The sequence below is a fragment of the Mastigoproctus giganteus genome, chromosome 6, assembly GCF_048544385.1.
Source record: "Mastigoproctus giganteus isolate SK-2022 chromosome 6, ASM4854438v1, whole genome shotgun sequence".
Classification (NCBI taxonomy): Eukaryota; Metazoa; Arthropoda; class Arachnida; order Uropygi; family Thelyphonidae; genus Mastigoproctus; species Mastigoproctus giganteus.
This window is the reverse complement of record NC_143580.1, coordinates 40,117,586-40,144,633: the sequence shown is the minus strand read 5'-3', so window position 1 is coordinate 40,144,633 and position 27,048 is coordinate 40,117,586. Positions and strand designations below refer to the sequence as shown.

The window sequence follows — 27,048 nt, the reverse complement described above, 5'->3', positions numbered from 1 at the left end:
AACTCTCGGCCTCTACCACCCATGAAGGCAACTTATTCCAGTAATTTATAACTCGCTGGCTAAAATAGAACTTCCTGCAATCCAATCTAAACATTTCCCCCCGTAACTTGAATTTATGTCCCCTAGTTCTAGCATCATTTATAATCTTGAAAATTTTGTCCTCATTCATTTTACTGATGCCTCTCAGAGCCTTAAACACCTCAATCAAATCTCCTCTAAGGTGTCTAGTTTCCAAACTCTGCAACCCACATATTCGAAGTCTTTCTTCATAAGGACGCCCTTTTGCCGATCTCACCAGGCGAGTTACCCTTCTTTGCACCCTTTCAAGAAGCTCGATGTCTTTCTTTAGGTGCGGTCTCCATACTTGAACACAGTATTCCAAGTGTGGTCTAACATAAGCCTTATATAATGGGATTATCACGTCCCTATCTCTACTTGCAAAAGTTCGATAGATCATTGATAGGACACCATGGGCCTTCCTTGCAACCTGTTTACAATGCTCAGAGAATTTCATGTCTGACCGTATCGTAACACCCAAGTCCCTTTCCTCCAGTACTGGCTTTAGTTGAACTCCACCAAGTGAATAAGTTTTTTTGGGATTACTGTTTCCCAGGTGTAATACCTTACACTTTGTTGGATTAAAGCACAGCTGCCATTTTTCTGACCATTCCTGAAGTCTATCTAGGTCTCTCTGAAGAAGCTCAGCTTGACAGTGATCATTAACTACTCTCCCAATTTTAACAACATCTGCAAATTTAGACATCACGCCCTCTATCCCTTCATCAATGTCGTTTATGAAAATTAAAAACAACAGTGGTCCTAATACTGATCCTTGGGGAACCCCACTTCTTACATCAACCCAATCTGAGGAATAGCCATTTATCACAACCCTCTGCCTCCTGCCCTGAAGCCATCCTTCTATCCATCTAAGGATTTTCCCAGTGATTCCAACCTGTTCCAGCTTATAAAGCAACCGCTCATGTGGGACTGAGTCAAAAGCTTTGCTGAAATCTAAATAAACAATGTCGAAATTATTCCCTAAATCCAGCTCGTGAGTGACCCTTTCGAAATAGCGAACCAGATTTGTTAAACATGATTTTCCCTTTACGAAACCATGCTGAGTATCCTTGAGAATTTCAATTCGATCCAAATGATCCTGAATTCCACCCTTGATCATTGCCTCCATGATTTTCCCTACTACTGAAGTCAGACTGACAGGTCGATAATTTCCAACTTCACTTTTAGAGCCACCCTTATGTATGGGAGATACATTTGCACTTTTCCAATCCAAGGGAATCTCCCCAGAGTCTAATGATGCTCGCATAATTAGCCTCAATGGTTCAATGCACTCGCTTGCCGCCTCTCTTAAGATTATAGGGTATATTTAAGCCAGAGAAGATCAAAGAGAGGAGATTCCAAATTGCCAAGTCTCTGACAGGGAATATCAGAACGGACATATGCCCAAGTACCACCTTTGAGGCGAAAGGAATCATACAGCAAATAATTTGGGCATCTGAGATGAGCAGTAGTTGAATCAACCAATAACTGAGATTCTGTCAGAAAAAGTACATGGGGTTTGGCAGACTGCAAGTGGAAATGGACATTGTTGTGATTAGAATTGAGACCACGTATATTTGTGAAATGAATTAGGAAGTGCTTGGGAGGTTTAGATCTTTTCGCAGATAAGCTTGCTCTATTAGTTTGACAATTCATGGTGTATTCAATAGTAAGAAAAAGTGGGTGGGTCATGCTGTATGAAGTAATGAAATTTTTGGATATGGCCTACGTATGGTAAGAATATACCCAGATCCTTGACATAACGCGGCCTGGACAATGGTCCCCGCATACACGCTACTCGGACTCCCTCCAGTCACTATCTGGCAGAGTAGAGGTAGCAGAGCTAGCTGATCTGGAAGCCTCCTAGAGAGTTACCAATAGATTCGGTCCGGTGTACTAACTAGCGGCTGGCCTGTGAACACCGTTTTAGAGCTGTACCCTCGAAATGTAAGGAATATTGGATCTCACCACGACGTTCATCATAACCTCAAAGGTCTTCAATCATACTGCATGATGGAAGAGATAGGGAAGGGTTGACCGGAACTTAGCTCTAGACACTAAACATGGGTTCCACCACTTCAAGCCTCCAATAAGTAAAGTGGTGGTATTTCACCGGTTGATGAGAGTCATCTACCACCTAGTACTGCCTGGTAACATAGAGAGGCGGCGTTCCTCCATGTGGTGTGGGCGCCACACCTCGACCCCTGCTTACGTTGGTTCACACCTGGATGGTCACCCACCATGTACTTGTGCATGGAGGTTATACCCAGGATTTCTAAAAGTCCCACCATCGTGAAGGTGCAAGCAGAGGATTTGGCTGTCACAGACCGTCCGGACTTCACCGAAATTGGGTCCTTTACTTGACTGTCACCCGAATATCAGTTCTATCAGTGTTTTAGACTCCCAGGTAGACAGTACAGCTTGTCTGGCATATCTGAGAGAATGTCTGTGACAACCTCAAGGACCAAACGAATGCTTCATTATCATTATTTTCTCTGAAACAGAAGTTAAACTAACAAGTCTCTAATTACTCATGTCACCCTTTGATACCCCTTTGTGAATTGGGGATACATTTGCACATCTCCAATTTGTGGGGACCTCCCCTGAATCCAAGAATGCTCATATAATTATGGCTAAGGGTTTGCTTACTTCCTATGCTGCCTCCTTTAAAATAATTGGATAGATCCCATTCACCCAAATGCCTTTCTTATGTTTAACTGCTACAATTTCTGCTTCACTTTACTCTCATTTATTACAAAATCATTTAGCTCCCTGTTAGAGTTTGATAAACTTCTGACCTTTACTTTCCCACAGTATTCCTCCCATGCGTATGTAGATACAAAATACTCATTGTTTGTCAGCTACCTGAGCAGGATCATTAACAGTCAAACCACCAATATCAAGTGGACCAATCTGATTCATTCCCATCCTTTGAGTTTACATAAGTAAAGAAGTCTTTGCATACTTTGCAAAAGATTTCTCATAATCTGCCTTTGCCTTTACCTGCCTACCCTCCTTTGTGACTTGATTACAGACTAGTTTATATCTACCATAGTCTTCTGTGTTGCCTGATAATTTATATGCATCCCATGCATTATTCTTTTCTGCTGAGTCTCATTAGTTCATCTGACATCCATTTAGGCTTAAACCTTGAACAGTATTTCTTAGTTGGTATGAAAAGCTTTAGTAGCTTCCAAGATGAATTCCTTGAATGCTTCCCATTTAGAATCTGTTGATGGTAGCATCATCAGTTGATCTCATAGTATAGAATTTAAAACTGTCTGAGACCAGTGTAGTCACCTTTATGAAAGGAAAAACCCTTACCTTTTGCCCTTGATGGTAGATACAGTATGCTGTGCTCACTGCCACCACGTGGTTCCTTTATCTGCAGATTCTCAATTCACGAATAATGAATAATCACTGCTAATAATCAGATCAAGAGTATTATTCCCTCTGATTGCCTCTCAATCATGCTGCTATAGAAAAGTCATCCAATAAATCCACAAAAGAATTACTAGTGTGCGAGTGACCCACCAACAATTTTCAATTTTAATATCTGGGAAGTTTAAATACCTCATTATAAGACATTCTGATTTACTCGCCCACTATTTCTCTATATAGTTGTTCATTGTACTCATCAGAGTCATTAGGTCTATAATACACTCCTACTCCTGCAATTTTGCTTTCCCAGTGCTTATGTCATACCAAACAGACTCAGCTTTGCACTGCCTACCAGAGTCAACTGGATGCACTGCATTAGTAGAGGCATATGATGCAAGAAAGCAAGCTTATGCAGAAGCCAAAAAAAAACACTCCCCCCCATTTCACCCCTCCGTTCATTCCAAATACCTGTCCAGCTCAGCCTTAAATTTATTTAGGCTATCAACTTCCACAACAAAGGATGGAAGTCTGTTCGACCAATACAAACTAACGTTGCCTAAAGGTAAACTGCCGGACATCTATCCAACATCTGTCTTTCCTCAATTTGAATTTATGCCCTCTAAAGTGATTATTCTGAGCAAGAGGAAGAATCCAATCAGCATTGAGCATGCTCAGACCATTCAAGGCTTTATACACCTCAATCAAATCACCTCACAGGTGCCTAGTCTCCAGACACTGTAATTTGCAAAGCTTAAGCCTTTCTTCGTAAGAGCAACCCTTTGTTCCATTCACTAATCTTGTCCTTCTCTGTACTCATTCCAACAGAACTACATCCTTCGTGAAATGAGGCCTCCAGGCCTGTATACAGTACTTAAGGTGTGGCCTGACCATTGCCTTATACAAGGGGATAATCACCTCCTTATCCCTGCTAGAAATATTCCTATATATCATTGTACAGGACAAGACACTATGAGCTACTCTAACAGACTGTCTGCACCCCGCAGAAAAATTTATATCTGCCTGCACAATTACCCCAGGTCCTTTTCATTCTCTATCGCTGTCATTGTGGTACCACAGAGTTGATACGTTACCTTGAGATTACTGCTTCCCATATGTAGTACTTTACATTTGTCAATGATAAACTTCATTTGCCACCGCTCAGCTCATTTGCTCAACTTTTCTAGATCCTGTTGCAGCAGGGTATTGTCATTAACAACCCTGCCAACCTTTGTATCATCTGCAAACTTGGACATTAATCCTTACATACCATCATCAATATCATTTATAAATACAGAAAATAACAATGGGCCCAACACTGAACCCTGAGGGACTCCACTAATAACATTAGTCCATGAAGAGCAGTGTCCATTGATTACCACTCTGTCTTCTCCCACTCAACCATTCCTTTATCCATAGCAGCAATTTGCCTCCGATGCCACACCGATCCAATTTGTGCAGCAGTCTTCCATGTGCTGCACAAACAGTATCAAAGGCTTTTCTAAGATCCAAATATATGATATCAAAGGCTTTTCTAAGATCCAAATATATGATATCAAAGTTATTCTTTGCATCCAGTTCCTTTGTGACTATATCATAGTATCCAATCAAATTAGTCAGACAAGACTTTCCCTTAACAAAACCATGCTGTGTCCAAGCTATAACTGAAGTCTTGTCTGGATGATCCTGCAGTGCTTCTTTAACCAGTGCCTCCATTAATTTTCCTGGAACAGAAGTTAAACTAACAGGTCTATAATTACTTGTGTTGCCCTTTGATCCTCCTTTGTAAATTGAGGTCACATTTGCACATCTCCAGTCCAATGGTACCTCCCCTGAGTCCAAAGAAGCTCTCATAATTATGGCTAAGGGTTTGCTTACTTCCTTTGCTGCCTCCTTTAATATAGCTAGATAGATTCCATCCATCCCGGGTGCCTTTTTTTATGTTTATCTTCAACAATTTCTCCTCCACTTTCCTCTCGGTTATTACAAAATCATCTAGCTCACTGCCAGAGTTTACTTCACTCCTGGCATTCCCCTCCCTGAATAACTCCTCATGTGTGAATGTAGATGCAAAATACTCATTTAGTTCGTTAGCCATGTTAGCAGGATCATCAACAGTTGAACCATCAATATCCAGTAGACCAATCTGATTCATCCCTTTCCTTCTAGAGTTTACATAGGCAAAGAACTCTTTGCTGTTGTTCTTGGCATCCTTTGCCAAAGGTTTCTCATAATCTGCCTTTGCCTGCCTAATCTCCTTTGTGACTTGGTTACAGACCAGCTTATATCTATCATAGGCTTCCATGTCACCCATGAATTTATAAGTATCCCATTCATTTTTCTTCTCTGCCATATGTCTCATTAGTTCATCTGACATCCATTTAGGCCTAAACTTTGAACAATGTTTCTTAGTTGGTATGTAAAGCCTAGTAGCTGCCATGATAAATCCTTTGAATGCTTCCCATTTTGAATTTGCTGCTGGTAACATCATCAGTTGGTCCCACTGTATAGAATTTAAATACTGTCTCAGACCATCGTAGTCGCCTTTACGAAAACAATAACCCGTCCCTTGACCCCTGATGGTAGTTACCTCTGAGTAAATCCCACTTCAGCACACTGTAATCACTGCCACCTAGTGGTTCCTTTATGTGCAGATTCTTAATGCATGAAGAATCACTACTTATAATGAGATCAAGAGTATTACTCCCTCTAGTTGCCTCCCGAACATGCTGATCTAGAAAACAATCATCCAATAAATCCACAAAAGCCTTGCTAGTGTGTGTGAGTGACAAACGCACAAATTCCAAATTCCAGTCAATATCTGGGAAATTAAAATCCCCCATTATAAGACTGTGATTTACAGGCCCGCTCTATTTCCCTGTACAGTTTCTTATTATACTCATCAGAGTCATTAGGCCTATAGCACACTCCCACTCTCAATTTTGATCTCCCAATGCTTATGTCACACCAAACCGACTTGACACTGCACTGTCCAGCGATGTTGACTGGCTTCGCTTCCTTGGATTTTGTGTTTCTTAACTAATAACATAACCCCTCCTCCCTTCTTATCCTGTCTATCCTTCCTGTACACATTGTACTCCCCAAATTCCAGTTCTGCATTCGTTACATTTTTGTGACACCATGTCTGTGATATCCCAACCTGCCTTTGATGTTTTGAGCAATACCTCAAATTCATCAAATTTATTTACCAAACTCCTCCTAGCATTGGTGTACATGCAAGTATACATGCACTTGTTTCTATTCTTAGCTACCCTAACACAACCGAAGTGTTTACTTGTACAGCAATGACTCCCAGCAGTCTCTGAAATACCCTGCATCTTGTTTTCCAGGCTGCTGTTCATTCCAATAGAAGCAGTGCAAGAATCACTTTCACCTCTGCCAGTGGCTACTGTTAATCTATTAGTCCTTGTATCCCCCCCCAAGCTAGCAGTTTTCCAACCCACCTAACACTGCCTCGATAGCATCAGCAAATATTCTTGAACCCTTTCTATTTAAGTGTATCCATCCCTATGGAAGCAGTCTCTCCTGTTAACAAGTACAGACCAGGCTGAAAAAAATTCTACCCCTTGAGCCTTGCACAATCTTTCCAGGGCTGAATTGATCGACAAGACTCTCATCATATACTCCCTCCTGTCGTGTCTGGGCAGAATTGCAGACACTTTCAAATTCAGCCCTAATTCATGGCTTTTTTTTTTTCAACAGTGACCTGTACTTGTTAAATAATTCCACCAGTCTCCTACTCTTAATATGATTAGTGCCAATGTGTACAACAATATCACCTTTTGTGCCCTTCAAAGATGATATCCACTCTGCAATGTCATCAACCTTTGTCCCTGGCAGACATACCCTGGTCCTGTTCCACCTATCTGCCTTAGATTTTATGTGTTTCTTAACTAACAGCATAACCCCTCCTCCCTTCCTATCCTGTCTATGCTTTCTGTACACATTGAATTTCCAATTCTGCATTCCTTATATTTGTGTGACACCACGTCTCCGATATCCCAACAGTATCTGGCTTTGATGTCTTGACTAGCACTTCAAATTCATCATATTTATTTACTATACTCCTAGCATTGCTGTACATGCACCTGTTCTTACTCTTAGTTACTCTAACACAGCCCATGTATTTACTTGTTCCATGATGACCCCCAGCAGTCCTTGAAATCCCCAGCACTTTGGTTTCCTGGCTGCTGCTCATTCCAGTAGAAGCAGTGCAAGAATCACTTTCACCTCTGCCTGTGGCTACTGTTAATCAATTAGTCTGTGAATCCCCCCCAAGCTAGCAGTTTTCTGAACCACGTAACACTGTCTCGATAGCATCAGAAAATATTCTTGCACCCTTTTTATTTAAGTGTATACCATCCCTGTAGATGCAGTCTCTCCTGTTAACAAGCACAGACCACGCTGAGAAAAATTCTACCCCATGAGTCTTGTGCACACTCTCCAGGGCCAAATTGATTGACAAGGCTCTCATCACATACTTCTTCCTATCGTGTCTGGGCAGAATTGCAGACGCTTTGAATTTTAACCCTAACTTGAGACTTTTTTTTTTTTTTTTTTTTTTTTCAACATTGACCTGTACTTGTTAAGTAAATCCACAGATCTACTACTCTTAATTTCATTAGTACCAACGTGTACAATGATATCATCTTTTGTGCCCTTTAATCAGCTTCCCAATGGGGCTCGTATTTGTGCGGTCCATTTCTTTGAATTCTGCTAGAACCTTCTTCCACTCCTCATCTGTTTTTGATATCATGACCTTGTCTTTCCACTTTGACTGCTCTGGGTTGTACTTGCTGTTCCTTCTCTAGTTCTGGTTAGGTTGTATCTGTACTCTTTGCTCTTTTGGTTTGTCACGCATTCTGCTTGATTTTTTTTCTAAGATTGCAGGTGCCATCAGATTCTTCATGATGATGGTCTTTCTCTGGTCTGCTATTTGCTGTGTCGTGACCTGAATAGTTGGGAACCATTCCAACCACTTTGTGGTGTATATTTTCATCTTCTGCATTGTCATATCAGTTATTTCATGGTTTGCTCATATGATGAATGTATTTTGATGATCCACTTCATGCATTGGTTTTTTCTTCCTTCCTGGGTAATCATTAGTGCAGTTGTTTAGGAAACAGTTCCAGTTGGTTGAGCTGAATTGTATTGCCCTTCCCGTGTGTTAGCCATATGGGGGACAGTGCCTTGCTTGGAGACTATCTGACTTTTTGCACTGACCCCCCCCCCTGCCTAAGGTCTGAACATGGGTCACTTTATCCTGCTCCATACTGGATGCAGTATATTCAGTATTTCTACTTGTCATCTTCAGTTTTCATCCATTGGAGGTGGATCTGTTTAGCTTTGGACTTTGCATACATTGGTGCATTATTGGGAGTGACACCAGTTGGCATCACTCTTTGCCTCAGACATTTCTTCAACCCTGGTGGAGGTAAGTTCAGTGAAGCAACTTTTGCAATTTTTTCCCCCCATGGTGAGATTTGAACTCAGGCCCCCCTCACATTGGGGGTCTGACATTTTACCCACTGGGCTAATTGCCCTCATTATTATTTTTATTACTATTAATCAAGGAGTTCAACATAAATCTTGTTTTGATTTTCAGTATTTTACTGATTAGGAATTATTTTACTGATTAAGTTTATTTTATTTCTTGTATTTGCAAAACTTGGTTTGTTGTAAAGCTGCCTCCTTGGCAAAGAAGGATAAAGCTCTCTCATCTCATGGGGGAGGCAGGTATGTGATATTTGCACCACTTGCCTCTAATTTGTAAAGGTTTGGGTTTTATATCTGTTACTAGAGCATGCTTGTTAAAGATGACGAGAACTGCTACTAGAGTTTAAGTGGTGGCTAAGTTGGTCAGATAGAGTTGTAGGAATATTTCTCATGGCACTTTAGGCTTTTAGTCATTGATAATAATAATAATCAGTCATATCTTTTAATCAATAATAATATCATTTTAATCATATAAAAAAAAAAAAAAAATCTGGCCCATATTATATCACACATTAAGTGCAATATACAGGCACATCAAACAGATCACACAAGTGCAAAATTCCATAATTATAGTTTTGGACTACAGATTTTTATAAAAGTAGAATAATATATTTAAAGAGTAAAATATACTTTAAATTGCTTCTAAATTCCTTATTAGTAATCCGAATTATTGAAAATATTTCTCAAAAGAGAAGTTTCATAAGGGAATTCTAACACCCTTACAGCTGATCATTGGCATTATTCATTAGAAGGTAGGTCAATTCTACATTTCTCTTCTGATGCAATATAATCCAAGTTGTTGATATGCCTAAAACCCAACAGCAACAGCTTCTCTTTTGGGAAGTTCCAATTCCCACATCGAGAAAGGAGTTTGACAAGAAGACACGATATCTCCGAAGTTGTTTACTGCTGACCTTGAAGAAGTTTTCAGAAGACTGAACTGGTTGCAGAAAGGAGTCAAAGTGAATGGAGAATACCTAAACCACTTACGATTTGCAGATGACATTGTGATCATAAGCCGTGAGCCTGAAAAATTCAAGGAAAATCTTAATCAGTTATGCAGAGTTAGCAAGGATTTCAGACTAAAGATTAATATGGTTAAAACAAAAGCAATGATGAACAAGTGTGCCACAAGAAGGGATATAATCATTGAAGGAGCAGAAATTGAAAAGGAGGATTCATATATTGATCTTGGACAAGTCATTAGCTGTAATAATGATAAATGGATATTTATCATTATTACAGCTAATGTCTAGAAATTACAAGAAAAGAATAAATTTTGGATGGATAACATTCAGGAAATATAGTCACATACTGAGGAGCAATATTCTAATTTTGTCTGAAACATAAAATAATGAACCAATGTACAGGGTATGTCAAAATTATGTTAACACTTATATTAAATGGACAACACTTATTAAATTTTTCCATATGATATAAGTTAACACTTATATCATATGGAAAAAACATTTATTGTAATCAACATTTATCAGTATTAACTGAAATCAACATTTAAAACAATAATAATAAAATTCAGGTGTTCATTCCATATAAGTGTTAACATAATTTTGACATACTTTGTATACTCTCCACCATGACATATGGAAGTGAAACTTGGGAACTCACCAAAAGAATGGAAGAGAAGCTGAAAACTACACAGAGAAGAATGGAACAAATTATATTAGGAATCAGACTATCAGACACATGGATTAGGAGCAAACTCAAGTAAAGGACATTCTTGTCAAAACTAAAGAACTTAAATGGACTTAGGCAGAACACAGATCAAAGACATGATGACAGATGAACTAAGAAAATAACAGAATGATACCCAAGAGGAGCTAAAAGAAAATCAGGAAGACAACAATGGAGATGAAATTCAAGAGTTCATGGGCAGTAAGTGGATGGCCATTGCACAAAACAGAAGGAACCGGAAAGTTACTGGAGAGGCCTTCATCCTAGAGTGGATTAAAAATGTCTGATGATCATCAGCATCATGTACAAAAATCAGCCAAGGACTGATGTTTCTGATTTGAAACTTTTACTTGTTTTGTCAAATTTTTAGTATCCAATAGTTTAGTTATCAAAAATCAATTAGTTGAGAAAGAGTTTTGAATTTTTAGTTACATTTTTTTACAGGATTTATTTTTTGGTAGTGTTGTATCTTGCGTAAGTTTTCATTAACTATTCAGAGATGAAAAACAGTTTTTTTTTTTTTGTAATCTTTTTCTCTTTGTTAGTGGCTGTTTTCTTTTCATTTCATTTTTAGTTATTGCAGTTTCTCTGCTGAATTTTTGTCTATGCTTAATTATGTCAATTGTATTGAAAATGCCTAACCTATTGATAGTTTTAAATCAGTTCAAGAGTTTGTAGATGGTAATTTTAAAAATTCAGAAATGGACACGAGTCACTGGCAGAGATCAGCTATCCAGATGTTCAAAAGTTTGCAGTAATCAATCAAAACATTAGTGCTCTTGCTGCTGCTGTAGTGTGTGAATTGCCTAATTTTCAGGAATCTTGCTGATATCATGAATTTATCTGTGGGTAGTACCAACTCAGTTCTCGAGAGAGAGAGAGAGAGAGAGAGAGAGACTGTGCCAGGCTCATGGGGTAGAATTTTTCTCTGCATGATCTGTGCTTGTTAACAGGAGAGACTGTTCTACAGGGATGGGACACCCTTAAATAAAAGGGGTGCAAGAATATTTGCTAATGCTATTGAGGCAGTGTTAGGTGGGTTGGATAACTGCTACTATGGGGGAATACGTAGACAAATAGATTAACCACAGCCATAGGTGAAGGTGATTCTTGCACTTCTATTGAAACATGTAGCAGCAGCAGCATGGAAAGCAGTGTTAGGGATTTCGAAGCATATTGGAGGTCCTGATGGAACAAGCAAATGCATAGGCTATGTTAAGGTAACTAAGAGCAAGAACAGGTGCATGTACACTAATGCTAGGAGCACGGGAAATAAATATGATGAATTTGAAGTACTGATTAAGTCATCAAATATGTCCACTGTGGGAATATCAGACTTGACAGATGCAGAAAATGAATATGGGGAGTACAATGTGCCCTGAAAGGAAAGAGTACGAGAAGTGGGGGGGGGGGGTATGTGATAGTACTGTTCACCCCAGTTAACATGGGTGAACAGTACATTGAATATTGAATCAGTTTGGTGTGACATAAGCACTGGGAGAACAAAAATGAGTGTAGGAGTATGTTATAGGTCTAATGAGTATAACAAACAACTACGCAGAGAAATAGAATGGGCCAGTAAATGAGAATGTCATAGTGGGGGATTTCAACTTTTGAGATTCATTTTAAATTTCAAGATTTTAACTGTTATTCACACACACTAGGAAGACTTTTGTTGATTTATTGGATGACTATTTTCTACAGCATCATATTGCAGAGGCAACAAGGAAGAGCAATACTCTTGATCTGATTATCAGCAGTGATTCTTCATGTATTTAGAAACTGCAGATAAAAAAAAAACACTAGATAGCAGTGATCATGTGTATTGGTGTGGGATTTTATTAAAGATGTAACTACCACCAATGGTAAATGTAGGAGTTTTGCTTTCATAAAGGTGACTACAGTGGTCTCAGACAATTTTTAAATTCTAATACAGTGAAACCAACTAATAATATCACCAACTGCAAATTCTAAATGGGAAACATTCAGAGAAATGCTCATAGAAGCTACTATGCTTTTCATACTAGGTAATGCTGTTCAAGGCTTGGATCTAAATGGATGTCAAATGAACTAATGAGACTTGTGGCAGAGAAGAAAAATACATGAGGTGCATGTAAAATTATAAGGTGATACAGAAGCCTATGGCAGATAAAAACTAGTTTGCAATCAAAAAGTAGGTTAGGCAGGCCAAGGCAGATTAAGAGAAGTCTTTTAGAGGGATACAAAGAAAAAGCAAATATTTATGTAAACACTACAAGGAATGGGATGAATCACATCAGTCTACTTGATATCTGTAGTTCATTATACTGCTCAGGTTGCTGACAAACTGAAAATAGATAGTTTGTATTTGCATTCACACAAGAATTCTCCAGGGAAGAGGATGCCAGAAGTTTATCAAAATCAAACAGGAAGCCAAATGATTTTGTAATAACAGAGAGGAACACAGAGGAGAAATTGTTGAAGCTAAACATAAAAAAAGCTTCGCGTATACCCTGTACGCATGAAAGATGTATTATGTGAAAACACCTTTGAAAAGAATCGGAACTGTTTTAAAATCGAACAGCTAGAACTGAAGTTAGGAATGATGTAATGTTTTATGTTCACTCCCGCTACTTACTCTACCTGATCAACATTAGTGACTGAGTTTAGTGTCATTTAGGAAGTGACTTAATTTGCATCATTTCTGTTTCATATTTTTGTGACAAACTGGTTTTACTTCAGTCCAAAATTTAGGAAGTATGTGAGGCATGACATAATTTTTATCATTTCCGTTTCACGTTTTTGTGATAAATTGGTTTTATTTCAGTCTGAAATTTAGTATGTGCTGCCAAAGATGTTTTCCCATAAAAAAGACACCTGAGATGGATAGGATCTCTTCAATTATATTAAGGGAGGCAGCAAAGGAGGTAAGAAAAACTTAATGATTATGAGAGCAATTTTGGATTCAGAGAGGTTCCTGTGGACTGGATATGTGTGAATGGAGCTCCAGTTCATAAAGGAGAATCAAAGGGTGACATGATGAATTGCAGACCATAAAATAATGGAGTCATTGATTAAAGAAGTAATCAGGGCCATCTAGACAGGAATGCAGTTATACTTCAGTTACAGCATGAATTTGTTAAGGGGTGATGTTTTCTGACCAATTTGATTGGTTACTAATATTATGATACAGTAACAAAGGAACTAGTTTCAAAAAATAATTTTGATATCATATACTTGGATTTCAGAAAAGCTTTTGATACCATTGTGCATAAGACTGTTGTACAAATTAGAGCATGGTTGATATTAAGGGAGTTGCTGCTATGGATAAAGGAATGAGAGAGAGAGAGAGGATAAAGGAATGAGAGAGAGAGAGAGAGAGAGAGAGAGAGAGAGAGAGAGAGAGAGAGAGAGAGAGAGAGAGAGAGAGAGAGTCAATAAATGCTGCTCTTTGTGGACTAATGTTATTAGTGGTTCCACAAGGATTCAGTGCTGAGCCCATTGTTATTTTGTGTATATATTAATAATATTGATAAAGGTATATCAGGCATAATATCTAAGTTTGGGAAGGAGCAGCAGTGCGTAGCACACGCTTCTTGATTAGACCGGGGTTCGAGCCCGTCACCACCAAATACGGAGGATGCGGAAAGGTCAGGGAATGACCACCGCATATCCCGGAGCAATATGGCCTTAGTTGCTAATGCTCCTAAAAAGCAAATAACAAACAAACTAAGTTTGGGGTAATCGGGGTAAGCTACTAGACAGATGGGCAGACAATTGAAGTTTAACATCAATAAATGCTAAATACTGTATATGGGTAGTAGTAATAACAGATTAATGTACCAACTGTGTGATACTACACTTAGGGTAGTGGTAAATGAAAAATACCTGGGAATAATTGTGCAGTTCAGATATATACTCAGATATGAAATTCTCTGAACAATGCAGACAGGCTGCCAGGACACCTCATGGAGTTGTGTTAATGATATACCAGAATTTTTCCAGCTGGGATAAGGAGGTGATTATCCCATTGTATAGGCAGTGGTCCAACCACATCTTAAGTAGTGCATACATATCTGGAGGCCTAATTTTAGGAAAGATGTAGAACTGCCTGCACTATTTTGTCCAGAGAAGAGCAAGAGATTGTTGAGGGGAACAAAGGGCTACTCTTACCAAGAACGGCTTCAGTTCTGCAAATTGCAGGCATCTGCAAGGTGATCTGATTGAGGTGCTTAAGATTTCCTGCATCATTAGCCACTACTAATATTAATACTACTACATGATCATTTACACAAATCATATCAGTGTACAGTGGGTCCCAAGATTGCAGATATCAGAACATAAACATGTTCTTGATCTTTTTTAGAGAAAAAATGTCACTGAGGGGTATAATGGCTTCTTTGCAGAGATTATAACAGCAAGTGACACCTGAACTTCATTAAGATTCAGAATGAAACAGCAGAGCTCAATATGAAAGCCTTCAACATCTCCACTACCAAAGAAAGTAAAGGTGATGACATCTTCTGGTAAAGTTTTATGTTTCTGTCAGATTCTATCCATTAGAAATGCCCTAGTCTCCATCTTGGTGGTGGATGTTTTTTTTTTTTTTTCACAACAGTACATTCCATCATCCATAACAGTATACAGTACTGGATTTGCTACTTATCTCTTCATTTGAAGAAGATTTGTATTTAAATCCTGATTTGAATATAGACTCACTCCATATAAGGATAAACACTGCAGAAATTCTTGGCCTCTTCAATCAGTGCATTATTTTGAGTTTATTGGTCCGTGAACACCCACTTGTGCAAATGTATTATGTGGTAAAGCATATCAATGGGCACACACCGACTAAAAGTAGTTTGAGGCTACAAAAAATCATTTCCCAGATGATAATGGCAATACATGCCATTGTTATTTTTCACAGAGTTCATAGCTTTTGTCTCAGAAATGTACCACATCCAACTTGTAGTTACAGTGTCTTGCAGGGTTGCCTTTTCTGTATGTTAAAAGAATTGTAAAACATTTCAACTCTTCTGAAGTAGAGAACTTAGCTGGAGAGGTGATATTATAAACATGTCAAAGAATGGATTTTCACATGTTTTATAGAATGGCAAGACGCATTACATCAGATGGATTGGTCTGAAAAGGTTCAGCAAAATAAAGTAAATAAAGAATTTAAAAATTGATTTTTTTTTTTTTTTTTGAATAATCAGACTGTAATACAGCTGTGCCTCCTTATCCGCTAATTCAGTTACCCCTGGTTAACCACGGAAAAAAAAACGAAAAAACTTAACACACAATACTCGCGTGTCCAATACGATGCTTCCCTTTATTTCTTTACAGATTTAACGGATGCACAGTTTTCAAACTTTTGAATAATTTGAAGTTTTTGTTTAATTTGAAAGCATGACTCTTGCATTTGCTCATTTTCGCAATTTCTAAACAAAAAAAAAAATAGTTACTATAAAAAAAAAAAATTCCGACATCCCTGACATAAATAACGAAACAAAATTTGTCCTTTTGCGGTGCAATGGAACACAACAATCGACGCAATGCACTAAATCAAACTAAACATTTGGTCTTGAAGTGTCCCAGTTAATCCAATCTCAGTAAATAAATCGAGAGTCTGCTGTACTTTATTATTACCATATTTAATGTTGGTAATGTCTTACTATGTGTTTAATTTATCAATTAAACTTTATTATATGTATATCTGCGGTTTCAGCCATCCATGGTAGGTCTTGGAACATATCCCCCATGGATACGGGTGTCTTACTATATTTAGGATTATTTTATTTATTTTTATTTTTTTGCTATTTTTCTAGAGTTTAATGTTGTAAACTGAACAAATTTCTGAAATGAAATGGATAAATTTTTATTTTACACTTAAAATGAAAGCTCCAGATTTTTCTACCCTTGTATTGTTGTGAATTGTAATCTGTTTGCACTTTGAATGTGAATACAATAATAACTTTCCAAAATGGAATTTCTCTATCTTCACATAAATTTTTTGTATTAATGTTTATTTACTAGGTATTATTGGTCTTCTTAGTTCAGTGCAAGATTAGGTTTAAGGAGAAGAATTATCATATTTGTAATGCAGTGTTTTGAAAAAGAGTTCTGAGGCAGTCATCATCAAAAATGTTCCTCTTAGAACAAATACTGTCGACACCACGCCTCTTCAAAATGTTTTCTTTCGGCTGTTTCACACTTCTGCCACCTGTAATTATAATTTTTAAAAGCGTTCCTTGAATTATTTTATGTCGTTCTTTCTTTTGTCAGATTTTCACAAAGCTGCCTTGGCATTGATGATAACCTTGGCTTTGTTATTAAAGTGTTGATTGCCTGAAAATTGTTGCATTGGGTAGACATGCCTCTCCTTTTAGTGCTTTTCTTCATTCAGTGCTATTCTAATGGACATTTTCCTTGTTTTGACATCAGCATTTTGTTCATTTCACCATCTTAAGAAATCACAGCCACTTTAGAAAAGTACTGTGACTAAATGCATGTTGTGACATGCCGATCGCTACATATACTAACAGCAGATACACTGAATGTCCAGAACCACATAAGTGGAGGAATTTCTGTGGTGTAATTGGAATGATCGTGTGTCTCAGAACCTTATGATTGTACCCCACATATTATTGTATATTTATATTGGTCACTTTGAAACTGATGAATTTCTAGCAAATGAAGTTTGCTTATTTTTTTGCATAGTAGAACTATAAAACTGGCATACTACTTATTCATGCAGACATAAGTTCTAATAAAAAAATAACAAATAATCATTAAGCAAAATGAATATGAGTAGTTTTAATATGGCACAAAACTTCTTTTTTTTTTTTTGGAATTAAACTACAACTATTCCTTCAGAAATAGATTATAAACCTATGCAGACTACTTAACTTAGTAATGGTGCCCTTTATAAAATCTCTAGTACTTGTTATAGCTTTAATGCCGTTAATATTTTAAAAAATTTTTCTTATCAAGGACAATTGCCAATTATATTGGGTTTCTGGTTGCTGATGAGTTTGGCATTTTAATTCCCAATGCCCTGAAACTGTACAACCAACAGATAGGTGCATCTGATGATGCCAATGAAGTTCAAAGCACATTTACTAAACGATGCACAGACAAAGTTATTGATCATCTCTCCCTAGGTGTGGATTATTTATATATTCAGAATAAATCAGATATCAACCAGACACAGGTAACTGTAGCATAGAAATACTCTGCTTACCATTAGACAAATACTATTTTTGATATTACTTTATTATTGGGTATTATTTTCATATTATAATTCAGTTCCATATTACATTTTAATTCAATCTATAGAGATGTTCTTAATAGTAATATATCTTCAGAATAAATATTGTATCATGATAAAATTTATTCTGAAATAACCGTACATCACTAAAACTTATATTTATTGGAATGGCTGATGTTTTCATTTTTAAAATATAGAATAGAAGTTTCCTTTCTCAAGTTCTAAAGGAAACAAAGAAATCTGAGTTATATAAAAACAAGAAATAATACTGTAATTTATAATGATATGTAAACTTGTTCAATTTCACTAATTAATTTCAAGAAGTTAGATGCTTGATATGAGCAGCTAATCAAACTTAAATTATTTGGCATAAAATATCCAACTTGCACAGAAATTATATCACAAATAGATTATATAATTTCTGTGCAATGTAAGAGACTATGGTTTAAATCTGTATAGAAATGTACACTGCCCCACCATTAACATCCAGACATTTGTGTATCAAATGTCTGGATGTTATCAAACAAACAATCTTTATTACAGGAAAATTAATAATGTGTGCCATCATAAATGCTAACCTTTAACCTTTATGATAGCCCTTAGACACCATGGAATGCTCTCCTGTAGTTTTTTTTTTTAAATGTGACCACTTCAGCTCTGTTTTTTGGGTATGTCTTCCTACACATGCCCAACAATCCGGTTCATCCCAGAAGTTCTCTGTAGGATTGAGATTAGGGCTCTGGGCTGGTCAGTTTTGCAACTTTTCAATGCTCGTGTCTTCAAATCAGTTTGTCACAATGTGAGTAGTACAATATGGATCATTACATAGGTATGGACCTTCCTCGTGTGCTGCTGCAATGTAGGAAACGCTGGTCAACCCATAAAATGTTACTAAAATGAAAATACCCAATCTTGACTAATTTTATGCTGCTGAACATGAAAATCACATTAAAATTTGTCAATTGGATATTGTTTTCGAATTACAGTTGTGGTCTCATATTAGTCAGTTATTCTGCATTATCAACTATGGCTCTCAGCAAAATGCATGGCAGCACTGCAGTTTCAGTACCACTGTGCTCTTATCATGTGATCAGCAATGTTTCCTCATTCTGCATCATGTGATAAGTTGTTGTCCCCTCATATGTCATATCAACTCTGTTGCAGTAATCCTTGAATACGGCTAGGTACTGGGTGATTTGTTCTCGGTTAACAGTTGTTCTATGTGAGATTCCTACTTTTTGCATAGTATCTCTGTAATTGTGTGAACAGTCTGGATGACTTTTGTTATGTATGTGGAGAAGTCATAAAACGTCCCTTAACTTGAGCCTTAAAAAAAGCCTACTTCTTGTACTTTGGGCATAAAGTAGGCAACCAGGACAAGAACTGGGCTCCACACATATGCTGCACTACCTGTTCATCAAAACTCAATGCGTGGGTGAATCGAAAGGGATGTTTTATGCCTTTTGCAGTGCCAGTAAATCACATCACAGACTTCTGTATAGTGCCTCCTGTTAGAAAAGGGATGATAATGAAGAAAAAGTTGTCAGTGACATACCTAATATACCATTTGCAATTTGTCCTGTGCCTCATGGAGAAGTACTACCTATTCCTGAACCAACCGTTTTTCTGTACACTCTGATGAAGATGAAGACACATCAACTTGATATACATGAAGTACAGCAGCATGTCAAGGGATCCATCATTTTGTCCAAACCTTTATCCTTTTTAACCACATAAGATCACAGAAAGTGAGCTTAATAACCTCATCAGGGATCTCGAACTGCTGAAGAATAAGGCAGAACTCTTGGCCTTGAGGCTACAACAATGGAATCTTCCAGATCATTCTGTGAAAGTGACAACATTTTGTACTCAAAATAAAGACTACGATAAATTCTATCAAACAAAAGATGAACTCACTGTTTGTAAGGATATTGATGGTCTAATGGTAGCAATGAACATAAGGCACACCCCTGAAGAATGGCGACTATTTATAGCCACTTCTAAGGTGGTTAGCCTTAAGGCTGTATTATTACACGATGGAAATATACTGCTTTCAATATCTCTTGCATATGCCATCCACAAAAGGAAACACAAACGCAGAGAATGTCCTCTTAGATGTACACTATCAGAAGTATGAGTGGCAGATATGTGGTGATTTAAAGGTAATCATCATTTTATTAGGACTACAAAGGGTTACAATAAATATTGTTGCTTTCTCTGCGAGTGGGACAGTTGTGCCAAAGATAAGCCCTACGAGAAAGGGAGTTGGCCTTAACGAAAATCATTAACACCTGGAATGAAGAACATAGTATTTGAACCTCTGGTATATCCAAATAAAATTTTTCTTCCACCACTCCACATCACACTGGGGCTCATGAAAAATTTCGTGAAGGCTTTGGAAGTGAATGGTTCTGCATTCACTTCCAAATAAACTTGCAAGAGAAATTCCCAAGACTTAGTACAGAGAAGATTAAGGCAGGTATTTTCATTGGTCCACAAATAAGGCAACTTTTCAAAGACAAACAGTTTGAATGTTCCCTTAGTGATAGCGATAAATCAGCATGGAAAGCCTTTCGAAATGTTTCAACTTTTTTTCTAGGAAATGTTAAAGGTGGAAACTGCAAGCAGCTTGTGGAAGATCTCATTACTTCTTACAAAAAACTGAAGTGCAACATGTTGAAGATGATGCATTTCTTGAACTCACACCTGGATTTCTTCCTGCCAAACTGTGCTGCCATCAGTGACAAACATGGTGAGCACTTTCATCAAGGCATCACATCAATGGAACAAAGATACAAAAGAAAATGGAGTGCCGCCACATTAGCCGATTATTGTTGTATGGTGAAAAGGGATGCTCCCAAAGCTGAATACAAGTGAAAGGCTAAAAGGTCCCCTGTTTGATACATGTGTGCTTGTAGCTACATCCTACTGCCATATAAATAATAATAAAAAAAAAATGCCATGTATAAATATAAAAAACTACTTTTTTCGAAAACAAGAGCCACTCTGCCATTATAACCACTATTTCCGTGTTTAGCACCCCAAAATCTATAAAGTAAACTTACTTTCATGTCCATGACACCTGGATAGACCTCGACATTCATGTTTTTGCCCAAAACAACCAACGTTCCCTGGCCAGACCATGAAAATAGCTCCATATCATTATACTTCTTCACTAAACTTCATTGTCAGGATGATACACTCAAGCAGGTAGCTTTCTTGTCACTGTCAGACTGATAGACCATGTACTGTGACTCTTCACTCCAAAAGACAGCTTTCCATTGTTCCAAGAACATTGGGTCTTACACCAAGCTTGGATGCCATTAGTCAGGCTGATTAGTGGCTTGTGAATGGCTGCAGGCTATGGTAACACATATTATGCAACATCTTGTACAATGTGCTGGTGCTGACATGTCCAGGTTGTCTCAATAAGATTTACATGTTTTGTATCTTACTGGTCATGAGGAGAAATTGCCAGCTAGTTAGTCTGTGAGGCTTATTATATTATATTGTAATATTAATATTATATTAATATAATATTATTATATTAATAGTAATATTGCATGCTTACTAAATTACTTTTAATAATATTGCCATATGCATTTCCTGTGTGCCTAAATTTGTTATATACAAAAATTATTAACTAAATGTTATTTATTATAAGATATTGGCTAAATTTTCCAACTTATTCTTTTTAGCAGTGATCAAGTCTTTGTCCTCCCCCCCCACACATACACAACGTGATAAGTCAGTAAACATTGCACCCGTCTTATTTGAATTTAGGCTTTTATTACCAACTTTACATTTACTTAAAAAAATATTGACAGTGGAAATATTAGATAATAGAGTTTATTTTGGCAGTATATAACTCAAATACAGTCGATTCCGGTTATTTGGGACACATCGGGACTAGTGCATTTTGGCCCGATTAAGCAGCTGCCCCAATTATCCAAAGTTTCACGTAAGTAGTTAAAAATACAATACCCCCCCTTTACAATTGGTTCACTGTACAATCAAATGACGTTACGATGGAGTCACCATTGTAAAGTACCGTTCACGATTATTATACAATGTGTAATAAGTGCCGGTCATTGTGATCACGTTTGTGAATTGAATTTTAATTTAATTAAACAGCAATTCTAATTAACGAAAATAGGAGGAATATTATCCACAGGCTATAAAAGTAAAGATATATTAAGTACAAATTTACCCTTTATTACCTTACCAATTAAAAAATTAAATGATATGTGAAATTCGGAAGAATATACATGATAATCGGAAGAATTAATTCGTACTGTAATATGTACATACTAATTAAACTAGTTGACATTTCTGTTCACTGTCATTTGTGGATGGGGGTTAAAATTTAAAACAGTAAAAAGATATGCAATCAATAACAAAGAACACGGCACACACAAATTGCAAGTAACACGATACGCGCAAGTGAGAACGGAGTAACAAATTACGAAGCTTTAAAAATAGGAATGAAGAGAAGATTCTGAAAATTTTTTTTTTTTTTATATGATTGAAGATTCCATAGAAGTGTAAACACATTTTACCATAATAACCCACAGAATTCCAGCTGTTGGTATTATCGCAAATTCAATAAGATCGAGTTTACTATCAGTTTATGAGAGATTTCACTAACACAAAAGCCCAATAAACAGGTGACTGCTAATTGTTTTTATTGTTTTATGGTTGTGATCTCCAGAAATCCGACCGAACTGCGTGGTACGGTCGGAGACAATCATAGGGTAATCTCCAGTGCTGCGGTCTCCTGCCCCCATTAAACGGCATTTTGTCCCAATTAAGTGAAGTAAACCCTGGCAATTTTCTTGATTGGGTTCTGTTTTTTAAGATTTGCCCCAAATAAACAGCTGCCCCAATTAACCGTTGGCCCAAATAACCGGAATCCACTGTATTAGCTTTTATATAGTCTTACTTCTAAAAACAAAAATAAATAATATAAATGTTAAAGTTTTGTTAGAATTTGTTGATGTAGAACCATTGGAATACTCTGAATCAGTATTTCTTAGCCAGTAGGTTGCAAAAGAAGAAGTAGATCTTAAATGTTTTAAGATCGAGGCAAAATATATTAATATACAGGTAGTTCTTGACTTTACGAGTTAATTCATTCCTAGCACATGCTCGTAAAGCAGGAATTTATTTCCCATAGACCTAATGTTAAAAATAGGGGTTACGTTATCAACAATGAAATTAGTTAGCTAATTAGTTTGTTTAAACAATGATTGATTTTTCAAAAGAAATGAAAACTTAGCCTGTAAAATAAAGCAAATTATAATAATAGAGAAATTATTTTTCTTCATCATCATTGACTAAATGCATACTCGTTGATCACTTGTTATTGGCTTGGCACTCGTTGGTTTGTTGCACGAGGAGTCGTCGTCTTCAGAAATGTTTCAAGAGGCATTTATTTCCAAGATAATCTTCTCTTTATAAATTTCAATAGCATGCATAAGCATTTTTTAACAGAACGCACAAATTGCAACTAACACGATTTGTGCAGAGTAACAAGTTTACAAAGCTTTAAAAAAAAAAGGGAAAAAAGAGAAGATTCTGAAAATTTATTTATGTTTTTTATACAATTGAAGATTTCAGTAAAGGGCAAATACATTTCACCATAATAACCTAAAAACCCACAGAATTCCAGATATCAGCATTTTCACAAATGCAATAACATCGAGTTTACTACCTGTTTATAATTGCTTGCAGTAACAGAAAAGCCCAATAAACCAAAAAGTGCAAATTGTTTTCATTGTTTTATGGTCATGATTTCCAGAAACGTGCTTTAGAAAAATATCATAAAGCCATTAAAAATTGGTTCTTATAATGTATGATAACAATGAAAGTGTAGTGCATTTAATGATTTGAATTGGTAACTAATACCATTTACACTATAAAAACGACCTTTTAGAGAGTTATATAGCGAAAATTTGAACTTCTGAGGTCACGGAATGAATTACCAAAAAACAATGTGTTATTCGGTTCACATTACGATATATTCGTGATACGATGGTAATGGATTAATATCGTAAAGTGAGGTACACTGTATCGTATAGCTACGTGCATGGTTTGAAATGCACTATTTATGAATGTTTAACATTCATTTTTTGCAATTGTTCATATTTTCGATTTTGTTGATACTTGAAAAAAAAAAAAAACCCTCGTAAAGCGAGAACTGCCTGTATATTACTAACATAAATCGGAATGAAAACATTGTTTTCAAAATTCATGTGTGCAAGGGGAATGGGGAAAGATTATTTTTGGCCAGTTTTTCCAAGTTTTTTGGTAAAAACAAAAAGCAATTATGAAAACCATTCAAAATATACAAGGTTATTTTTTTTAATTCATGCAGTCTCAGAACTTTAAATTAACTTCAGTAGTTAACAAAACTATAATCAGCCATATTGTAGTATGTTGTATTGTGATTAATGAAATTATTATGATTGTTAAATTTTACTTACCTTTTCAGTTGCATCTTTATTAAGTTTCTTGTATGTTCTTGTTTTTTTTTTTTTAACAGATCTGTATTTTAGTCATAGTTCCCTCCCATTTCCTATTCGTTATGTGAAAATCATGTTATGCCAAGCTCCCTTCGATGTTCAAAGCATGAAAATAATTTTGTGTGCGAATGTTTAAGCACTGTTAGTGTTCATTATGTGGGTGACAGCCATAAAGTACCAAAATAATGTATATTTAAGCTCGTTTGCATTATGAGAAAGAAAACTAAGAGTTGATATAAAAAGGTTAGTAAAACAAATCAGATATTCAACCATTTATCACAAGTACTGGCTGGTTTGATATAAAAGTTGAGACTGACCGTATCCTGAAACTGCAGTGTCATATTTCAGTAGCCGACCGGGCTAGCCGAGTGGGTAAAGTACCTGCCCGGCAACCCAAGGTCGCGGGTTCGATTCCCGCCTCGGGCTTGGATCAAAGTACTGCAAAAACCTTGGGAGGTGCAATATGGCCATAGAAGCCGATGCGCCAACAACTACCAAATCAAAAAAAAAAAAAAAAAAAAAAAAAAAATATTTCAGTAAAAGCATTGATTTTACTGAGCTTTAAATTAGTGAAAAGTTCAACAGAAATCCACAAAATGTTGAAAACAGCTTTTAGAGAAGATGCTATGTGTTCTATTATTTGTTGTTGGTTTGCAAATTTTAAAGAGTGCCACTTGTCTATTGAAGATTATCCCTTGCTCTGGCCACCCTTCAACTTCAAAAACTGATGATTCAGTTGCTTGTGTTTGTGATCTGATCAGGAGTGATTGTGTTTAACTATTTGCAAAGTTGCATATGAAATTGGTATTTCTTATGGTCAATATTGGTCAATTAATTTTAAAATGAGATTTAGGAATGTTAGCCATTTCATCCAATTTTGTGCATCATATTTTCACTGATGATCATAGAGTGGCAAGTTCTGTTATGTGGTTATCTTCTTCATTGTGCTACTGACCACACTTTGTTTCTTCCATCATTACTGGTGATGAATTGTGAATGTATGACTATGATCCAGAAAAAAAAAACTCGGTCCTCTCAGTGGAAAACCCCATATTTTCCAGGTTCCAAAAAAAGCAAAGCAATCCAATCTTGATCAAATATGTTGTTTTTTTGTATTTTTTGACTTGCAGGCCATGCATTGTTCATTATGAATTTTCCCTGCACGGTCAAGGCTCATCAGTGAACCAGGATTATTACAAAACAGTTCCACAGTTATTGTATAATGTTATTTGGAGAAAATAGACTTAGGGGAATTGGAGCTTGCATTATGACAGCACCTCTGCATGCACACTTGGCACTTTCCATTCAAGAAGTTTTTGCAAGATACTCCATCATTGCAGTCCTCTTATCTCCCAGGATTATTACAAAACAGTTCCACAGTTATTGTATAATGTTATTCGGAGAAAATAGACTTAGGGGAATTGGAGCTTGCATTATGACAGCACCTCTGCACACTTGGCACTTTCCATTCAAGAAGTTTTTGCAAGATACTCCATCATTGCAGTCCTCTTATCTCCCTCTGGTGTTTTTTGTTTTGTCTGCCAAGCTTAAAATCCCCTGAAATGCTGCAGATTTACACTGACTGAGAAAGTTTTTCAGTACTCAGCACTTTCTGTGTTGCATTCTGAATAATTGAATAACATTGAAAGTTTGCAGTTCCTAAAGAAACCCATCAGGAATGCTTCCAGAGGTTGAAGTGTTGTAATCAGGGTATACAGAATCAGAGACTACTTTGAAGTAGACTCATCTGAATAGTCAATAAACTTCATCATATTCCAAGTATGGAAAAGAATATTTCCATATTTGGAGAACATTTCCCAAACTTTTTTTGATCGCACCTGATAATTTGAGAATATGTAGCTGTAGATACTGGAGCAGCAAATAATTTTTCCAAAATCTGAAAAAAATAATTGAATTGAATTGTGTGTGTGTGTGTGTGTGTGTGTGTGTGTGTGTGTGTGTGTGTGTGTGTGTGTGTGTGTGTGTGTGTGTGTGTGTGTGTGTGTGTGTGTGTGTGTGTGTGTGTTTAGAATCTGGTACTTTATAGTTGAGAATTATTTCAGATCCAGCACATTTTACAAAAAAAAAAGGAAATGTTAAGAAAGCATTTCTTGAAAAAAAAAAAGTAGTAACATTTCTCTCTTTATAAGAAGTTTGCAGGAGTCTTGCCCTTTAATCTGTTTAGCAGGTAGCCAATAGTAGCTGGGTGGGTAAAGTACATGCCTAGCAACCCAAAGGTCGTGGGTTCAGATCCCACCTCGGGCTTGGATCAAAGTACTGCAAAAACCTTGGGAGGTGCATTATGGCCATAGAAGCCGATACCAAAAAAAAAAAAAAAAAAAAAAAAAAAAGAGCCAATAGTGGCAGCAATCAGACAAAACAGTTAAAGTTGTTTGATGTGAGCTGCTGTGTAAAATCAGAGCTTCAAAGTTGTGATATAGCTAAATCTCTAGTAGTAGTATTAGTGGCAAATAATGCAAGAAAGCAAGCTTATATAGCATGAGCCAAAAAAAAAACAAAAAAAAAAAAAAAAAAAAATCCCCTGCTGTACACTTCTCCCATTCATGCCCTCCAAGAATTGGTCTAGTTCTTCCTTGAATTTATTCAAACCATCCACTTCCACAACAACAG

At 36.7% G+C, this 27,048-nt stretch overlaps 1 protein-coding gene across 1 annotated transcript in view; it reads left to right on the top strand.

The window, feature by feature from the left end:
• LOC150084182 (neprilysin-11-like) overlaps positions 1-27,048 on the top strand; it is a 202,868-nt gene that overhangs the window by 82,507 nt on the left and 93,313 nt on the right. The window contains exon 11 of the mRNA XM_090376147.1: positions 17,617-17,836. Within this exon, the coding sequence (XP_090232273.1) occupies positions 17,617-17,836 (220 nt within the window). The remainder of the gene's footprint in view (positions 1-17,616; positions 17,837-27,048) is intronic.